Source organism: Micropterus salmoides, unplaced genomic scaffold (assembly GCF_014851395.1).
Source record: "Micropterus salmoides isolate LMB-PRFRI ecotype aquatic unplaced genomic scaffold, ASM1485139v1 Ms_hic_scaffold_3, whole genome shotgun sequence".
NCBI lineage: Eukaryota > Metazoa > Chordata > Actinopteri > Centrarchiformes > Centrarchidae > Micropterus > Micropterus salmoides.
The window spans coordinates 37731690-37749889 of NW_024042261.1; the positions used below are offsets into that span (position 1 = coordinate 37731690).

General features: G+C 43.9%; 1 protein-coding gene across 2 annotated transcripts; it reads right to left on the reverse strand.

Annotated features, from left to right (window-relative positions):
- Window positions 1-1702: 1702 nt before the first annotated feature.
- Window positions 1703-16946, reverse strand: LOC119883574 (S-arrestin-like). 2 transcript variants are annotated; one of them, XM_038694296.1, is made up of 16 exons: window positions 16783-16946; window positions 16164-16233; window positions 15983-16043; window positions 15739-15783; window positions 12733-12932; window positions 11782-11841; window positions 11209-11276; window positions 10874-11009; window positions 10495-10579; window positions 6330-6402; window positions 6044-6181; window positions 5875-5952; window positions 3731-3745; window positions 3596-3648; window positions 2736-2739; window positions 1703-2083 (listed from the first exon to the last, which is right to left on the reverse strand). In XM_038694296.1, the coding sequence occupies exons 2-16, from the start codon at window positions 16209-16211 to the stop codon at window positions 1990-1992; spliced, it is 1158 nt and encodes a 385-aa protein (XP_038550224.1). In that variant the 5' UTR covers window positions 16212-16233; window positions 16783-16946; the 3' UTR covers window positions 1703-1989. The 2 variants fall into 2 exon arrangements, with proteins under 2 accessions (XP_038550224.1, XP_038550225.1); XM_038694297.1 differs by lacking the exon at window positions 2736-2739.
- Between the last annotated feature and the right edge of the window lie 1254 nt (window positions 16947-18200).

Sequence of the window (18200 nt, forward strand, 5' to 3'; positions counted from 1 at the left end):
GGCTGTGACCCCCAAACTGGGAGAGTGGCTCCAGCAGATTCCAGGTACTCCCAGGACTCTGGTAGGTGACCCGAGCTTGAGGATGACACATTCCACCCCGCAAGGACTGAGAGGGGGATTTATTTATATATATAATCCCCTCCAAAAGTATTGGAACAGTAAGGCAAATTCCTTTGTGTTTGTTGTTCACTGAAGACATTTGGGTTTAAGATCAAAAGATGAGTCTGAGACAAGAGTTCAGAATTTCAGCTCTCATTTTGTGGTATTCACATCTAGATGTGTTAAACAACTCAGGACATAACACCCTTTGTTTGGATTACATAACTGGATCTGTGGTTGCGGGTCACCTGCTGCCCCCGTGTTCCTGCTCGACACCCTCTGCTACAACGACTATTGTTGCTAGTCTTATTGTTATTATTGTTATTATAATCATTAACATTACGATTGTTATCATTAACACTACTATAAATATCTGTACCATTTTTCATTTAGTCTATAGCAACATCACCTTCACTGTCTGTATCTCTGTGTATATTGTGTAGGCTGCCTCCCTCCCCTCTCTCTCTCTCTCTCCTTCACCCCAACCGGTGGAGGCAGATGGCCGCCCACCCTGAGCCATGGTTCTGCTCGAGGTTTCTGCCTCTTAAAGGAAGTTTTTCCTTGCCTCTGTCGCCTAGTGCTGCTCTTGGTGGGAACTGTTGGGCTTCTGTAAATAGCATCACAGAGTACGGTCTAGACCTGCTCTTTTATGAAAAGCGCTGTGAGATAACTGTTGTTGTGATTTGGCGCTATATAAATAAAATTGAATTGAATTAAATAAACTTCAAGTGGAAATGCTGCGTGAGCCTAAGCAAGACAGTCAGATATACCTGCGGATTGGATTTTTCTGGATTTATTTTGAAATAACTGTACTGAAATGATCAGTAAATCAAAATACTATTTGAGGAACATCTTTGTTCTTTTTAATTGATATCTGTAGCACTACCATCACTATTGCTTTACATGTTATGTTGTGTTCTCGCCTTCTTCTGATTTATGTTTATTTCAAATCTCTTTTTAAAAGACAACTAAGTGCAGAAATGTGGAATTTAAATTGAATGTTTTTCTTTAATTCAAAACCAAAAACTGACGGAACTATTGAAATTCAGAGTTACTTAGCAACAAACACACGGATGCAGTAAAAGTATAAGTACAAACGACACTGACTTAAACTGTTTCCTAATATTATTGAATAACATTTTAGAATCTGAATTAAAATATTGTTGAAAAGAATTTTAAGCGTTACACTACATCATCTTGAACAGATTTCTTCATGTGGATGAATAATTTATATATAGTTATATTTTAATAATAACCTCTTAGGACCCATTAACACTTTTACAATCTCATGTGAATAAAAATCAACATTTAAACATTGTATTTTAGGTTCATATTGTTTATAATTTCACCTACAGGCAGATCATATCTGATCAATAACTTTCTGATTAACAAGCAATTTTCACAATAAAAGGGCTCTAACTTGCATTTTTGAACATATCTAAATCTATCTGTTAGTGTCCTCCTTCACAGACTGTGATGGACAAACAGAGAGACATTAACACAGTTTGTTCTGGAAGTGTTGGACATTTTTCACTGTTTTCTGACATTTGATAGAGAAAACAAAGAATCAAAGAAAAGAGAAAACTATGAGCAGGTTAACTGATGTTGGAAAAAGAGTTGCAGCTCTGCCCTGTTTTATTTCCCAGTCCAGTGGTGCACTACCAGCGCCCCCTACAGGCTGCAGAGTTCATTACAGTTCTAACATGACAGAAGTCTGAACAGTAAAGGAGATGAACATGCGCAGTTTGTCCTGAGGGGGGCGCCACAGGAAACATTATGGAATCACTAAAATCATTATCTAGTGTCTTCAGGTCAAACTGTGTGTCTCTTCAGCTCTGGGCGGTGATGGACAGCAGGGACGGTCTGGACTGTGGCGGCCATATTTGTAGTTTACGCCTCTGTTGGAGACTCGTCGTCGTCCCCGTAGACCACTCCCTTCAGGTAGACTCGTTTAAAGTCCTCAAACACCATGTCGTCCGTTTCGCTGCCAAACAGATGGAGGAGGGGCCGATTAGTGAGGTGGCTTAACCCCGCCCCCCCACCAGTCACTTTATAAATAAATAATAATAATAATCCAATAACGATCTTTATAATTTTATAATTTTTCTTTATAGTGAACTCACATGGTGAATATATATATTTGTGATTCCACATCTTTAATGTGTGTATTTTGTTATAATCAATAGAAATGAATGTGCAGTTAAAAAAAACCCAGATGGAGATGTGAAGATGAAGATGATCTGATTTCCCTCCTTCAACTGTATCTAATTTAGAAATCATATATTGGATATGTTGCTGTTTCCTATAATACTAGAATAAATTCTAGAATAAAGAAGCTGATGTGGAGGAAAATATTAATCAATTATTATTCAGATTCCTCTGAAGTGGATCTTTGACGAAGTTTTACAAAATATACTATAACTATATAAGTTTTTTTTTTTCTTTTTAACCTAAATCAAAAAGATATCAGTCTTTTCTAATGACATCATCATCTCCACATCACAACAAACCTGTCTCAGCTTTTTCAAACATTTTCTATCAGATAACAAATTATTGTCATATTTTTACTTTTACTTTTAGTCTAAAACATGTGCTTCTACACTCTGCAGGTCCAGAGAGACTGTGATCCTCCTTACCTGGCTGAAGTCCCAACGTTCAGGAAACGTGATGGAAAGACAGAAAAGTCGTTACTGTTCAGGTTAGATATAATATAAAGGTCTCCATGTTCAAACTCTCTGACATTTCAGCCTGGAAAATATTGAAGGAGAAATAACAACTTCTGAAACTCCAAAAGATGGATCTAATACGATTCTGTCTTCTGTTTGATTTCAGTGTGAAGACATTTTGGACATTTAGTGGAACATTTACAAAGACATGGAGATGCAGAAGATCTCCAAACTAAACAGTCCTGTTAAAGGTCAGCTTACCGGCTGAAAGCTGCGTCTTTGTTCTCAGGAGGAGAAAATCACTGGAACAGTTGGAAGAAGCAAATCTGTTGCCTTGAGGTGTTTGTTTACTTTTAGAAGCTGCACATTTGATATTTTTAGACATTTTATTATAATAACCTTCTGACAAGAGACGTTTTAACAGTGACCTAAATTGTCCCACAGTGATTTGTTAGAACTGCTGGAGGTTGAATTCAATGTGTGATCTGAAAACATCCGTCTGTTTAACAGATTTATTACAGAAGCTTCTTCTTATCTCAGTCTCTTTACATAGAAACTGTGCTGCAGCCTGTGGAGAGCAGTTAGAGCCACAGTCAGGTCCAGAGGAGATGGATTATGGATCACTGGGGCGCCTCGCAGGTACAGACGCGTGTGTGTGGTTAATCTGCACAGTTTATTCATCCACATGTTAATCTTCAGAATGTGATGCAGCTTGTTGTTGAGATGATAAACAGCTCAGTGCAGTCAGCGATACACAACAAGCTGATTAACTCATCCTCAGGTGTGTTACCTGTAGATGAACTGTGTGTGTGTGTGGGGGGGGGGGTTACCTGGTTCAGGTTTAGGATGCATCAGTCTGAATGGAAGCTCCAGAGACACCTCGCTGTAAAACACACACACACGTTGATCAGATGTGAAGTGTTTCTACTCGTTAACTCACACAAACACTGTATGTGACCGTTTACCTGGATCCCACCGTCCTGTCAGTGTGAAGAGAGAGAGAGAGAGAGAGAGCAGAGAAACACGGTGAGTTTTTATTCACCAACTCTCACGACTACAAACAACTTTTCATTCACTTTGACCTTTGTGATGTCACGGTGTACGGTGATGTCACGTGTATGCAGTGATCTCACGGTGTACGGTGATGTCACGTGTATGCAGTGATGTCACGTGTATGCAGTGATCTCACGGTGTGCGGTGATGTCACGTGTATGCAGTGATCTCACGGTGTGCGGTGATGTCACGTGTGTGCGGTGATGTCACGTGTGTGCGGTGATGTCACGTGTATGCAGTGATGTCACGGTGTACGGTGATGTCACGTGTATGCAGTGATGTCACGGTGTACGGTGATGTCACATGTATGCAGTGATGTCACGTGTACGGTGATGTCACGTGTATGCAGTGATGTCACGTGTACGGTGATGTCACGTGTATGCAGTGATGTCATGGTGTACGGTGATGTCACGTGTATGCAGTGATGTCACGTGTACGGTGATGTCAGTGTATGCAGTGATGTCACGTGTACGGTGATGTCAGTGTATGCAGTGATGTCACGGTGTACGGTGATGTCACGTGTATGCAGTGATGTCATGGTGTACACTTATGTCAGTGTATGCAGTGATGTCATGGTGTACACTTATGTCACGGTGTACGGTGATGTCACGTGTATGCAGTGATGTCACGTGTACGGTGATGTCAGTGTATGCAGTGATGTCACGGTGTACGGTGATGTCACGTGTATGCGGTGATGTCACGGTGTACGGTGATGTCACGTGTATGCAGTGATGTCACGGTGTACGGTGATGTCAGTGTATGCAGTGATGTCATGGTGTACACTTATGTCACATGTACGGTGATGTCACGTGTATGCAGTGAAGTCATGGTGTACGGTGATGTCACGTGTATGCAGTGATGTCACGGTGTACACTTATGTCACGGTGTACGGTGATGTCACGTGTATGCAGTGATGTCACGGTGTACAGTGATGTCACGTGTATGCAGTGATGTCACGGTGTACAGTGATGTCACGTGTATGCAGTGATGTCACGGTGTACGGTGATGTCAGTGTATGCAGTGATGTCATGGTGTACACTTATGTCACGGTGTACGGTGATGTCACGTGTATGCAGTGATGTCACGGTGTACGGTGATGTCACGTGTATGCAGTGATGTCATGGTGTACACTTATGTCACATGTACGGTGATGTCACGTGTATGCAGTGAAGTCATGGTGTACGGTGATGTCACGTGTATGCAGTGATGTCACGGTGTACACTTATGTCACGGTGTACGGTGATGTCACGTGTATGCAGTGATGTCACGGTGTACAGTGATGTCACGTGTATGCAGTGATGTCACGGTGTACAGTGATGTCACGTGTATGCAGTGATGTCATGGTGTACACTTATGTCACGGTGTACGGTGATGTCACGTGTATGCAGTGATGTCACGGTGTACGGTGATGTCGCGTGTATGCAGTGATGTCACGGTGTACACTTATGTCACGGTGTACGGTGATGTCACGTGTATGCAGTGATGTCATGGTGTACACTTATGTCACAGTGTACGGTGATGTCACGTGTATGCAGTGATGTCACGGTGTACGGTGATGTCACGTGTATGCAGTGATGTCATGGTGTACACTTATGTCACATGTACGGTGATGTCACGTGTATGCAGTGAAGTCATGGTGTACGGTGATGTCACGTGTATGCAGTGATGTCACGGTGTACACTTATGTCACGGTGTACGGTGATGTCACGTGTATGCAGTGATGTCACGGTGTACAGTGATGTCACGTGTATGCAGTGATGTCACGGTGTACAGTGATGTCACGTGTATGCAGTGATGTCATGGTGTACACTTATGTCACGGTGTACGGTGATGTCACGTGTATGCAGTGATGTCACGGTGTACGGTGATGTCGCGTGTATGCAGTGATGTCACGGTGTACACTTATGTCACGGTGTACGGTGATGTCACGTGTATGCAGTGATGTCATGGTGTACACTTATGTCACAGTGTACGGTGTTTTTGGATCAATTGTGTTAAAGCAACAACAGGAAGTGTGTCAGCTGACTTCCCAGCATGCCGAGTGGTTCAGACTCACCCAGAAGCGATCATCTTCAGCACGACCTTATAGGAGATCAGCATCCCCTGAACCTCCTTCAGCACCTCCTGCTTCACTCTGGACACAAAGAGACAAAGACACAGTTATCTTTAGTTTTAGTTAGATTATAATAATCTTCACAGCGTCTCTCAGCGTCCCTGTGTCCTACATGCTGGATGAAGCCAGGTTGGTGTCTTCGTGTTTAAGTCGTCCATCCAGAGCGAGTCCTCTCCTGTCCTTGTTGTGAGCCAGAAGAGGAAGCAGAGTGTACTCCTTCTTCAGGCTGGTACCAGAGGGAACCGAGTCACTGCGCGCACACACACACACACACAGATTAAACCTGCAATCTGTTAATCTGTGAAATAATTTGTGAGACGTTAAAATGCTCCATGACGTTACAGGAAAACAGAAACTGTCTTTTTGTTCTGAATAAAAGCTAGTGGTGCTGAACTCACCTGGTCTCTTCTTTGGCCACAGATTTGATGTATTTGTCATTGGAGTAAAGAACAACATTGGTCACCTGTTCGACTAAACACAGAGACAGGAAAGTTAACAGATAAGAGGTGAGGCGTGTTAGAAACAACACGTGAGACGTCAGCTGAGGCGTGTTAGAAACAACACGTGAGACGTCAGCTGAGGCGTGTTAGAAACAACACGTGAAACGTCAGCTGAGGCGTGTTAGAAACAACACGTGAAACGTCAGCTGAGGCGTGTTAGAAAGAACACGTGAGACGTCTGCTGAGGCGTGTTAGAAAGAACACGTGAGACGTCTGCTGAGGCGTGTTAGAAAGAACACGTGAGATGTCAGCTGAGGCGTGTTAGAAACAACATGTGAGACGTCAGCTGAGGCGTGTTAGAAAGAACACGTGAGATGTCAGCTGAGGTGTGTTAGAAACAACACGTGAGACGTCAGCTGAGGCGTGTTAGAAAGAACACGTGAGACGTCTGCTGAGGCGTGTTAGAAAGAACACGTGAGATGTCAGCTGAGGCGTGTTAGAAACAACATGTGAGACGTCTGCTGAGGTGTGTTAGAAACAACATGTGAGACGTCTGCTGAGGCGTGTTAGAAAGAACACGTGAGATGTCAGCTGAGGCGTGTTAGAAACAACATGTGAGACGTCAGCTGAGGCGTGTTAGAAACAACATGTGAGACGTCTGCTGAGGCGTGTTAGAAAGAACACGTGAGACGTCTGCTGAGGCGTGTTAGAAAGAACACGTGAGATGTCAGCTGAGGCGTGTTAGAAACAACAGGTGAGACGTCTGCTGAGGTGTGTTAGAAACAACAAGTGAGACGTCAGCTGAGGCGTGTTAGAAAGAACACGTGAGATGTCAGCTGAGGCGTGTTAGAAACAACAGGTGAGACGTCTGCTGAGGTGTGTTAGAAACAACAAGTGAGACGTCAGCTGAGGTATGTTAGAAACAATACGTAAGACATCAGAGACGCCAGCTGTGGCATGTTAGAAAGAACACGTGAGACGTCTGCTGAGGTGTGTTAGAAACAACACGTGAGACATCAGAGACCTCAGCTGAGGCGTGTTAGAAGCAACACGTGAGACGTCTGCTGAGGTGTGTTAGAAAGAACACGTGAGACGTCTGCTGAGGTGTGTTAGAAAGAACACGTGAGACATCAGCTGTGGTGTGTTAGAAGCAACACGTGAGACGTCAGCTGAGGCGTGTTAGAAACAACACGTGAGACGTCTGCTGAGGTGTGTTAGAAAGAACACGTGAGACGTCTGCTGAGGTGTGTTAGAAACAACACGTGAGACATCAGAGACCTCAGCTGAGGCGTGTTAGAAGCAACACGTGAGACGTCTGCTGAGGTGTGTTAGAAAGAACACGTGAGACGTCAGCTGTGGTGTGTTAGAAACAACACGTGAGACGTCAGCTGAGGCGTGTTAGAAACAACACGTGAGACGTCTGCTGAGGTGTGTTAGAAACAACACGTGAGACGTCTGCTGAGGTGTGTTAGAAACAACACGTGAGACGTCTGCTGAGGTGTGTTAGAAACAACACGTGAGACGTCAGCTGAGGTGTGTTAGAAACAACACGTGAGACGTCAGCTGAAGTGTGTTAGAAACAACACGTGAGATGTCAGCTGAAGCGTGTTAGAAAGAACACGTGAGACGTCTGCTGAGGTGTGTTAGAAAGAACACGTGAGACGTCTGCTGAGGTGTGTTAGAAAGAACACGTGAGACGTCTGCTGAAGCGTGTTAGAAAGAACACGTGAGACGTCTGCTGAAGCGTGTTAGAAAGAACACGTGAGACGTCTGCTGAAGCGTGTTAGAAAGAACACGTGAGACGTCAGCTGTGGTGTGTTAGAAACAACACGTGAGACGTCAGCTGAGGCGTGTTAGAAGCAACACGTGAGACGTCAGCTGAAGCGTGTTAGAAAGAACACGTGAGACGTCAGCTGTGGTGTGTTAGAAGCAACACGTGAGACGTCAGCTGAGGCGTGTTAGAAACAACACGTGAGACGTCTGCTGAGGTGTGTTAGAAAGAACACGTGAGACGTCTGCTGAGGTGTGTTAGAAAGAACACGTGAGACGTCAGCTGAAGCGTGTTAGAAAGAACACGTGAGACATCAGCTGAGATGTGTTAAAAACAACACGTGAGACGTCAGCTGAGGCGTGTTAGAAGCAACACGTGATATATCAGAGACGTCAGCTGAAGCGTGTTTGGAACAACACGTGAGGCGTGTTAGAAACAGCATATGAGACGTCAGCTGAGACGTGTTAGAAACAATGCATGAAACGTCAGCTGAGGCGTGTTAGAAAGAACACGTGAAACGTCAGCTGAGGCGTGTTAGAAACAACACGTGAGACGTCTGCTGAGGTGTGTTAGAAACAACACGTGAGACATCAGAGACCTCAGCTGTGGCGTGTTAGAAACAAAACGTGAGACGTCTGCTGAGGTGTGTTAGAAAGAACACGTGATATATCAGACGTCAGCTGAAGCGTGTTTGGAACAACACGTGAGGCGTGTTAGAAACAACATGTGAAATGTCAGCTGAGGCGTGTTAGAAAGAACACGTGAAACGTCAGCTGAGGCGTGTTTGAAACAACACGTGATATATCAGAGACGTCAGATGAAGCCTGTTTGGAACAACACGTGAGGCGTGTTAGAAACAACATGTGAGACGTCAGCTGAGATGTGTTAGAAACAATGCATGAAACGTCTGCTGAGGTGTGTTAGAAACAACACGTGAGACGTCAGCTGAGGCGTGTGAGAAACAACACGTGAGACATCAGAGACGTCAACTGTGGCGTGTTAGAACCAACACGTGAGACGTCAGAGATGCCAGCCGTGGCGTGTTAGAAACAACACGTGAGACGTCAGAGATGTCAGCTGTGGCATGTTAGAAACAACACGTGAGACGTCAGCTGAGGCGTGTTAGAAACAATACGTGATATATCAGAGACGTCAGCTGAAGCCTGTTTGCAACAACACGTGAGGCGTGTTAGAAACAACATGTGAGACGTCAGCTGAGGCGTGTGAGAAACAACACGTGAGACATCAGAGACGTCAACTGTGGCGTGTTAGAACCAACACGTGAGACGTCAGCTGAGGCGTGTGAGAAACAACACGTGAGACATCAGAGACGTCAACTGTGGCGTGTTAGAACCAACACGTGAGACGTCAGCTGAGGTGTGTTAGAAACAACACGTGAGACGTCAGCTGAGGCGTGTTAGAAACAACACGTGAGACGTCAGCTGAGGTGTGTTAGAAACAACACGTGAGACGTCAGAGACGTCAGCTGTGGCGTGTTAGAAACAACACGTGAGACGTCAGCTGAGGCGTGTTAGAAACAACACGTGAGACGTCAAAGACGTCAGATGAGGCGTGTTAGAAACAACACGTGAGACGTCAGCTGTGGCGTGTTAGAAACAACACGTGATATATCAGACGTCAGCTGAGGCGTGTCAGAAACAACACGTGAGACGTCAGCTGAGGCGTGTTAGAAACAACACGTGAGACGTCAGCTGAGGCGTGTTAGAAACAAAACGTGAGACGTCAGATGAGGCGTGTTAGAAACAACACGTGATATATCAGACATCAGCTGAAGCGTGTTTGGAACAACACGTGAGACGTGTTAGAAACACATGAGACGTCAGCTGAGACGTGTTAGAAATAATGCATGAGACGTCAGCTGAGGTGTGTTAGAAAGAACACGTGAGACGTCAGAGACGTCAGCTGTGGCGTGTTAGAAACAACACGTGAGACGTCAGCTGAGGCGTGTTAGAAACAAAACGTGAGACGTCAGCTGAGGCGTGTTAGAAACAACACGTGAGACGTCAGCTGAGGCGTGTTAGAAACAAAACGTGAGACGTCAGCTGAGGCGTGTTAGAAACAACACGTGAGACGTCAGCTGAGGCGTGTTAGAAACAACACGTGAGACGTCAGCTGAGGCATGTTAGAAACAAAACGTGAGACGTCAGCTGTGGCGTGTTAGAAACAACACGTGAGACGTCAGAGACGTCAGCTGTGGCGTGTTAGAAACAACACATGAGACGTCAGCTGAGGCGTGTTAGGAACAACACGTGAGACGTCAGCTGAGGCGTGTTAGGAACAACACGTGAGACGTCAGCTGAGGCGTGTTAGGAACAACACGTGAGACATCACCTGACACACTGATGTCTTTGATGTTCCTGCTGGACGAGTTGGTGATCTCCACGTTCACTCTGACAGGTTCCCCGTGGTAGAAGGTCTGCAGACAGGCAGGCAGAAAGACGGAACTGTTTGTTATTGATGATGTTTTGTGATGTTTCCACTTAATTCCAAATAATTTAAAGACAATCAGATTCTCAAAGGATTGTTTATTAATTTATTTGATTTGTGTTTGAGACGTGTTTGTAAAAGTGTCTGCAGGTAACGGCGTGTCTGTATTTAGTGTGAATGTTGATATCTTTTACACTAACTACATCTTTATTGTGCAAGCAAATAAATAAGTGCACAGAAAGATAATGTGAGAGAGGTCATTCTGTCCTGGGTTCTGTCTCACCTCTTTAGGCAGACTCAGTTTGACATGCAGCGGTTTCTCAGACATCAGGAACTCAAAGGTGGTCTCAGCAACCGGAAACACTTTACTGTCATCTGGACTGAACTGGATCTTACGAATGGTGAGACGAACTGCACTCCTGCAGAAACAGACAGACAATATCAAACATAAATATCAAATCAAACTAAAAACTTTATAAAACGATTCAGCAACGCTGAAGATTAGTGCCGACAACCTACAGCAGAAGTACTCTGAAGTCAAGGTGTAATCCTTTGTACTAACAGTGTAGTAGTACAATATGTACCAATACATAACTAAGTCACTGTTAGTGAACTCACTGTTTGTCGATCTTCTCGTCCTGGTTCTCTCCACAGAAAGCTTTCACTTCAAACTCCACCGCACATTTCTGTCAGAGACGCACAGACAGAACAACAAGCAGATTCCCCCATCGGGTCAACTTCACTCCACTTCAGTCCAGTTTTATTCATTTAGGACCAATTCCAGTCACCTCACTGCACTTTTTATATACAGCAGGTTCAGAAACAAAACTCTTCTGAATATAAGTCCAGAACAAACCTCCATATGAGTCCATGTTCTGGATTTGAGGCAGTTCTGGAAATTAAACCTGATTACTCTGCAAACCTTCTTCAGGAACATCCGTACTATAAGAGCAGACCATAAACCCCAGCAGGATTATGGGTAGAACCGTTACGTAACCGACTACAGAAAACAGAATCTCATATTTTGAAAAGTTAGGTTAACCAGGAAGGTTCATTTGACGTCTTTCTTTAGTTCAGGAGTAAAGTCTGGACAGGATGTCTGAGCCGTTACTGGATGGTGCTTCAGAAACTCTGGTGTTCATGAACATCATCTCAACCTGAATGTGAACAACCTCATCACTACTGACTTACCTTTCCCACATCAGACGGTCCCGGCTGGAGAGCGACAGAACACGGCAGGTTGTCTGGAAACTGAAACACAAACTTGTTATAGAATATCTCGCCCATGAACTCCTTTGTATATAAAATGTCTCTAAACATTTTGCTTTTTAAGGCCAGTCGGTCTGCGTGAAAACTTCAAACAGGTTGATACGTAATAGAGTATCAGTTCATTTAAAGCACTGCTGACATCAGCTGCTTCATTCATGCTTCACAATCCCGGCTTATTCTTCAACTGCTTAGCAATCAGCTGACTGGTAACATCCAATCATGTTCATATCTGTGTGCACAACAGCATGATTAGTGTTGCAGCATCATCCTTATGTGTTACCTTGTTGGTATTGTTGACTTACTCATATTTATGATCATCTATGTGTCAGTTAATTCATTACTAAACTAATTAGTGCTTGTTGCTGCTCAGTCTTTGAGCTCCTCAAACAGCCAGTGTTCCCATTACACCAAACATGTCTGGGAACCTTTTACAACAAGTAAATCAAGTGCAAAAACATGTCGAGTGATCATTTAAGGGCTGAATCATCTGGGGAGCATAAAAATACCCATTGGCCCATTAAATTATGTTCAAGTAGATATTTTGTTCTGCTGGTTGTGCAAGAGGAAAAGACAGGATTCATCCTCTGGGCTTCAAACTGCAGATTTAATGTGAATCTCAGATGAGATCCAGGATCCTCAGGCTTTGCTGTCAAGCGGGACACAAAAGGACTCTGCAACCAGCGCTAACGCTAACATCCCACAGGAAACCAGAACGAACTGGAGGGATTATGTATCCTATTAGTTGTGGAAGGAGGATGTGGCTTTCGAGAGGATTGTCTGGGCTAGTTCACTTACTGCCTACTGCAACTGAGACCTGGATAAGTGGTAGAAAATAGATGTACGGAGGGTTTTATTTCTGTCTCAGCGTCTCACCTCAAAGAAGAAGGGGAAAGCGTTGTCTCCCAGCTTTCGGAGCAGTTTCTGCTGGATCTTAGTGTGAGTCAGCTTCTCTTTGTCCTGCAGCTCGGGGTAAACCTGCCGGGTCACCAGGAACAGGTCCCTCCTGAAGGCCACACCCATCACATCCATGTCCTGACGGCCGTATCGAAATGTACATGACAACATCACGTACACTAAACACACAGAAAGATGTAAGGTTAACAGTTAATCCACCAACCTTACAATTTTAATAGGAACTACTTATTTAGGTCAATGTAGAACTGAGCTCCGGTCTATTCAGTATACAGTCTCACAAAAGAGAGTCCACCCCTCACACTGTTGTAAATATTTGATTATATTTTTACAACACTGAAGAAATGACACTTTGCTCCAATGTAAAGTAGTGAGTGTACAGCTTGTATAACAGTGTAGATTTGCTGTCCCCTCAAAATAACACATCACACAGCCGTTAATGTCTAAACTGCTGGCAACAAAAGTGAGTACACCCCTAAGTGAAAAAGTCCAAATTGGGCCCAAATATTTTGTGTGGCCACCATTATTTTCCAGCACTGCCGTAACCCTCTTGGGCGTGGAGATCAGCAGAGCTTCACAGGTCGCCACTGGAGTCCTCTTCCACTCCTCCATGATGACATCACGGAGCTGGTGGATGTTAGAGACCTTGTGCTCCTCCACCTTCTGTTTGAGGAGCCCCACAGATGCTCAGTAGGGTTCAGGTCTGGAGACATGCACCTTTACCCTCAGCATCTTTAGCGAGGCAGCGGTCGTCTTGGAGGTGTGTTTGGGGTCGTTATCATGTTGGAATACTGTCCTGCGACCCGGTCTGTGAAGGGAGGGGATCCTGCTCTGCTTCAGTGTGTTACAGTTCATGTTGGCGTTCATGGTTCCCTCAGTGAACTGTAGCTCCCCAGTGCTGGCAGCTCTCATGCAGCCCCAGACTAGGACACTCCCACCACCATGCTGGACTGTAGGCAGGACTCACTTGTCTTTGTGCTCCTCACCTGGTTGCCGTCACACACGCTTGACACTATCTGAACCAAATAAGTTTATCTTGGTCTCATCAGACCACAGGACCTGGTTCCAGTGATCCATGTCCTCAGTCTGCTTGTCTTCAGCAAACTGTTTGCAGCTTTCTTGTGCATCATCTTTAGAAGAGGCTTCGTTCTGGGACGACAGCCATATAGACCAGTTTGATGCAGTGATGCGGCGTCTGGTCTGAGTGCTGCAGCAATGCTGGCAGCACTCAGACCAGACGCCGCATCACTGCATCAAACTGCAGACGTCTATTTCCCAAAGACCTCTGGATACGACGTTGAGCACGTGCACTCAGGTTCTTTGGTCGACCATGGCGAAAACAGCTTCATTTACAGTCAAACTGCATTCATCTGCAGCTTTCCTCTAATGGTCTTCTGCTCTAAAAATGTCAAGTTATACGACTTTTAATCACTTTTTCCTAAAATCAATTTTTGCAAACACGTCCCAGACGGTTTCGCCAATCGACCTGAACCTTCGGCAGGATCAACTACAGACGTCGCTGATCAAAAGTTATTAAAAGAATTTTGATACATCAATCCATTTTTTTCCCATGAATTTTTACATTTGTGTCTTTACGTACAATTTTACATAAATACCTGCAAATCAAAATTAGCTTAAGCTATTGTAACCAAACTTGACGTGTCAGTTCAGGTGATCGGTCCGAGCTTCGCTGAGCAGTCCTGGGATATTTGTCCACCATTCGGTTTGGGTTGGCTTATTACTAAAAATGTAAAATTCTAGACATTTCTCATTCCAAACTTCAAAAAGTCTAAGAAAATCACCCGTACGTCCTCGAGAGCTGAAATTTTTTCAGCACATCCACTTTTTTGTGACAAACGTTCGCCTCACTGCAACCTACGGTCAACTCAGAAGTCAGTCACTCTATATTTTTCAGAATATGCTAATTCAATTAACATCTATATCTCCACAAGTCTTTCATCAAACGCTTCCAAAATCAACAGAGACATTCTCTGGATGGCCGATATCAAGTGTTTCAAAGGGTTTTCAAATCTGTCAAACGGTGAGTCTGCAGTGATATTCAGTATCTTGCTGTAACTTTATGTGTCTATGCACAACATTTTCTTTTTTGCTCAATTTTGCCCAAAACAATTCCCGACACAACCGAAACCGGCAGAATGATGCATGATTTTTACCCAAATTTTCTCACCAACATCTTGCCAGTTGTAAGTGTTACTAACCAGGTCTGGAACATGTGACGTCACTAGCTCAACCTGTGAGAAGGTGTGTGGACTCAGTCAGTAAGTCACCTCCTCTGGTTCAGTTGACCGAGTCAGACTTGCTCACAAAGGGGGGTTATCTGTTTTATTTGGATCCTGTGACACTTTCTTCTTATTTTTCTCTGCATCAAAGTATTTGTGCAGCTTAAACTTTAAATCTTGGAAACACAAAATGTCGCAGGCGGGTTGAACATTTCACCCAGCTCTCAGGTACATATGACACTCTCTGATCTCAAGGTGATGCTGTAAAAATCAAGTTTGTGTTTCTCCAATTATCTTAAAGTCCAAATTCTTTCATCACTTTAATCTCTTAAGTCGTCTGCATCTGTCTGTTCTCCTCTGAAAATGTCAAATGTTGTGTTTTTCACGACTTGCTTGGACCCCGATCATTGCCACTCGCGGCTATATTGAATAAAGATGACATTTACATTTTAAAGATTATATTTCACCTGAGAAGTACGAGTCAAAGGAGACGCTGACATCTTTATACATTGACTCATTACTGACCATCATGGGACAAAGACATTGTGTTGCTGAGCATGATTATGATTTGGGAAACCAGGGAAGAAAGACAGAAGTCACATATTGTCTGCTGAACAACAACACACAGAAAACAGCTTGAATAGGGGAACAAACAAGGTTTTGTTTGAGGTCCAACAGGCTCCACAACAGAGCGAATACAGGGAGGTCAACAGTCAAACAAACTAACCTTTCTTTCCTTTTAGCTGCACCGGGTCGATCACAATAACTCCATCTTAAAGAGACAGAAAGAAACATCACATGTAGCGTTGAGCCTCCACAGACGAAGGGGGGACACTGTGAGCCTAGCTCCACCAAAAGAGAAAAACACCAACTCCTCCCAGTCTGGCTGATTTACATGTTGTTAGCTAACGAGCTAATCATCAATCTCTCTGCAGTCAGACATACAACTGATCTTTAATGTCAGAACTCACCGACTGGATCCACAAAATCACAGTGATCCACAAAGTCTCTCTTGGCCATGTAGACCGCCACCTGAAACACAGGAGGTTCAGAGGAGGATCAGTGCCTTGCTCAAGGGTCCAGGGAGTGCTGCTCCGTCACAACATGGATGTTACTGGCTCTTCTTCAGAGGGCTGTTTCTGTACAACTTACCGACTTGTCGCGGGAAACCTTCTTAAAGACGACGTGTTTAGGACTCATGGTGCCCGACTGATTTCACGACCTGCAGCACAGAGATGTAACACGGACTCCTTATTTATCAGTTGTTGGTCTTAGACAACCAGCAAACAGTCGAGTCCACCATGTTGACCTGGAGAAACTTCACTGAATACTGACTGAAATACCCAATTGTGTTTTGGGTCACACAGAAATTCTTATTTCCCTCATAGCTACGAGTTGTATGTGAAACTCAAGACCTCCTACGTTGTTTTTTAAATATTTTTTCACAACATTTTGCTGGTGTGATGCTGACTTTAGTTTACTAATAGAAACAAATGAGTATGAATGACTCAGAAATACAAAACAAACAAAAGGACAAACTTAACTTTAATGTTAAAAAATTAGCTTTTCTTCAAGTCTGTCTTACAACACTGGCTGTGGTACATATTTTACTATCCTCCATCACTTCCACTAAAAGCACATGAAGAAGAAATAATTAGGAGCCCAGGGACTTTTTCAACATTCATGTGAGAATGTGATTTAAAGAATATTTGAATGTTCTGATAATAAATCTGATGGAGAGAACAAACAACAGAAAACAGAAGAGACTGACCTGAGCGCAGCGACGTGTGGTGATCAGCAGCACGACGGCAGGTTTGTAACAGCTGATCACACTGACAGCCACATTTATAATGGACACACAAGCCTGGTCAGCATGCCGATCATTACAGACTGAACACACACACACACAGATAATCCTGAACAAACAAACAGGAGGATCTGCAGCCGGAAGACAGGAACAAATCAGAGAAAATGAAAAAGCTGTTTATTATGACGTTTATTTAGTCCTGACTAAACCAATAATCCACAACCTAACCAGTCAAAACTGAAGGTTTAAGTTCCTTAAAGTTTAACGTCTGAGCCAACATTGAAGTCTTAAAAGTGCTCAGAGTCATGAAAAGTTTCAACACCTACAATTCAGTGACAACTTAGTGGGCTACATCTGCTGATGAGACCATGCGGTTAAATTAAAAGCTCAAACAGGCAAGTGGACCTGGATTCCCAATGCACCATAACCGGGATCCTCAGCTCTGCCTTCAGTTCCACCCACCAACACCTGAACTCTGTTCTGGATTATCTAGTAATAATAATAATAATAATCAACTTTGATCGTCACATACAATTACACACAGTAGGCTACAACACAGGCCCTCTGCATTTAACCCACCCCAACTGGGAGCAATGTGCAGCCACTTTGCAGCGCCCGGGGAGCACTTAGGAGTTCAGGGGGACCTTAGGCAATAGTTCGTTCTGGACTCAAACCGCCAGCCCTTTTGGTTCCCAAGCCAAGTCCCTGCAGACTGAGCTAACGCCGTCCCTCTAGCGCACAGTACAGTTTATGTAAACTATATAGATGTACAGTACATGTATATTGTATATATTGTTACTGAGTTAGATTCCTGCATTGTGAGGTCTCTGTTGCAGCAGTGCAAGGTAACATCGTACCGCAAGTACATGCAGAAACGGGGATTTGAAATGCTGTTCCTCCTCCAGACCTGGGGTGTTGTATCCCTGGAATTATGGGGCTTCCAGCAGTCTGTTCATTTTTCTTTTGGATGACAGCAAAGGCGCGGAGGTTTGTATATCCAGGTTCTGGTCATATAATTGGAATATCATCAAAAAGTTGATTTATTTCAGTAATTCCATTCAGAAAGTGAAACTTGTATAATGTATACATTTATTCCACACAGACTGATATATTTCAAGTGATCATTCCTTTTAATTTTGATGATTATAACTGACAACTAGTGAAAACCCCAAAATCAGTTTCTCAGAAAATAAGAATATTGTGAAAAGGTTCAATATTGAAGACACCTGGTGCCACACTCTAATCAGCTAATTAACTCAAGACACCTGCAAAGGCCTTTAGATGGTCTCTCCAGTCTAGTTCTGTAGGCTACACAATCATGGGGAAGACCGCTGACTTGACAGCTGTCCAAAAGACGACTATTGACACCTTGCACAAGGAGG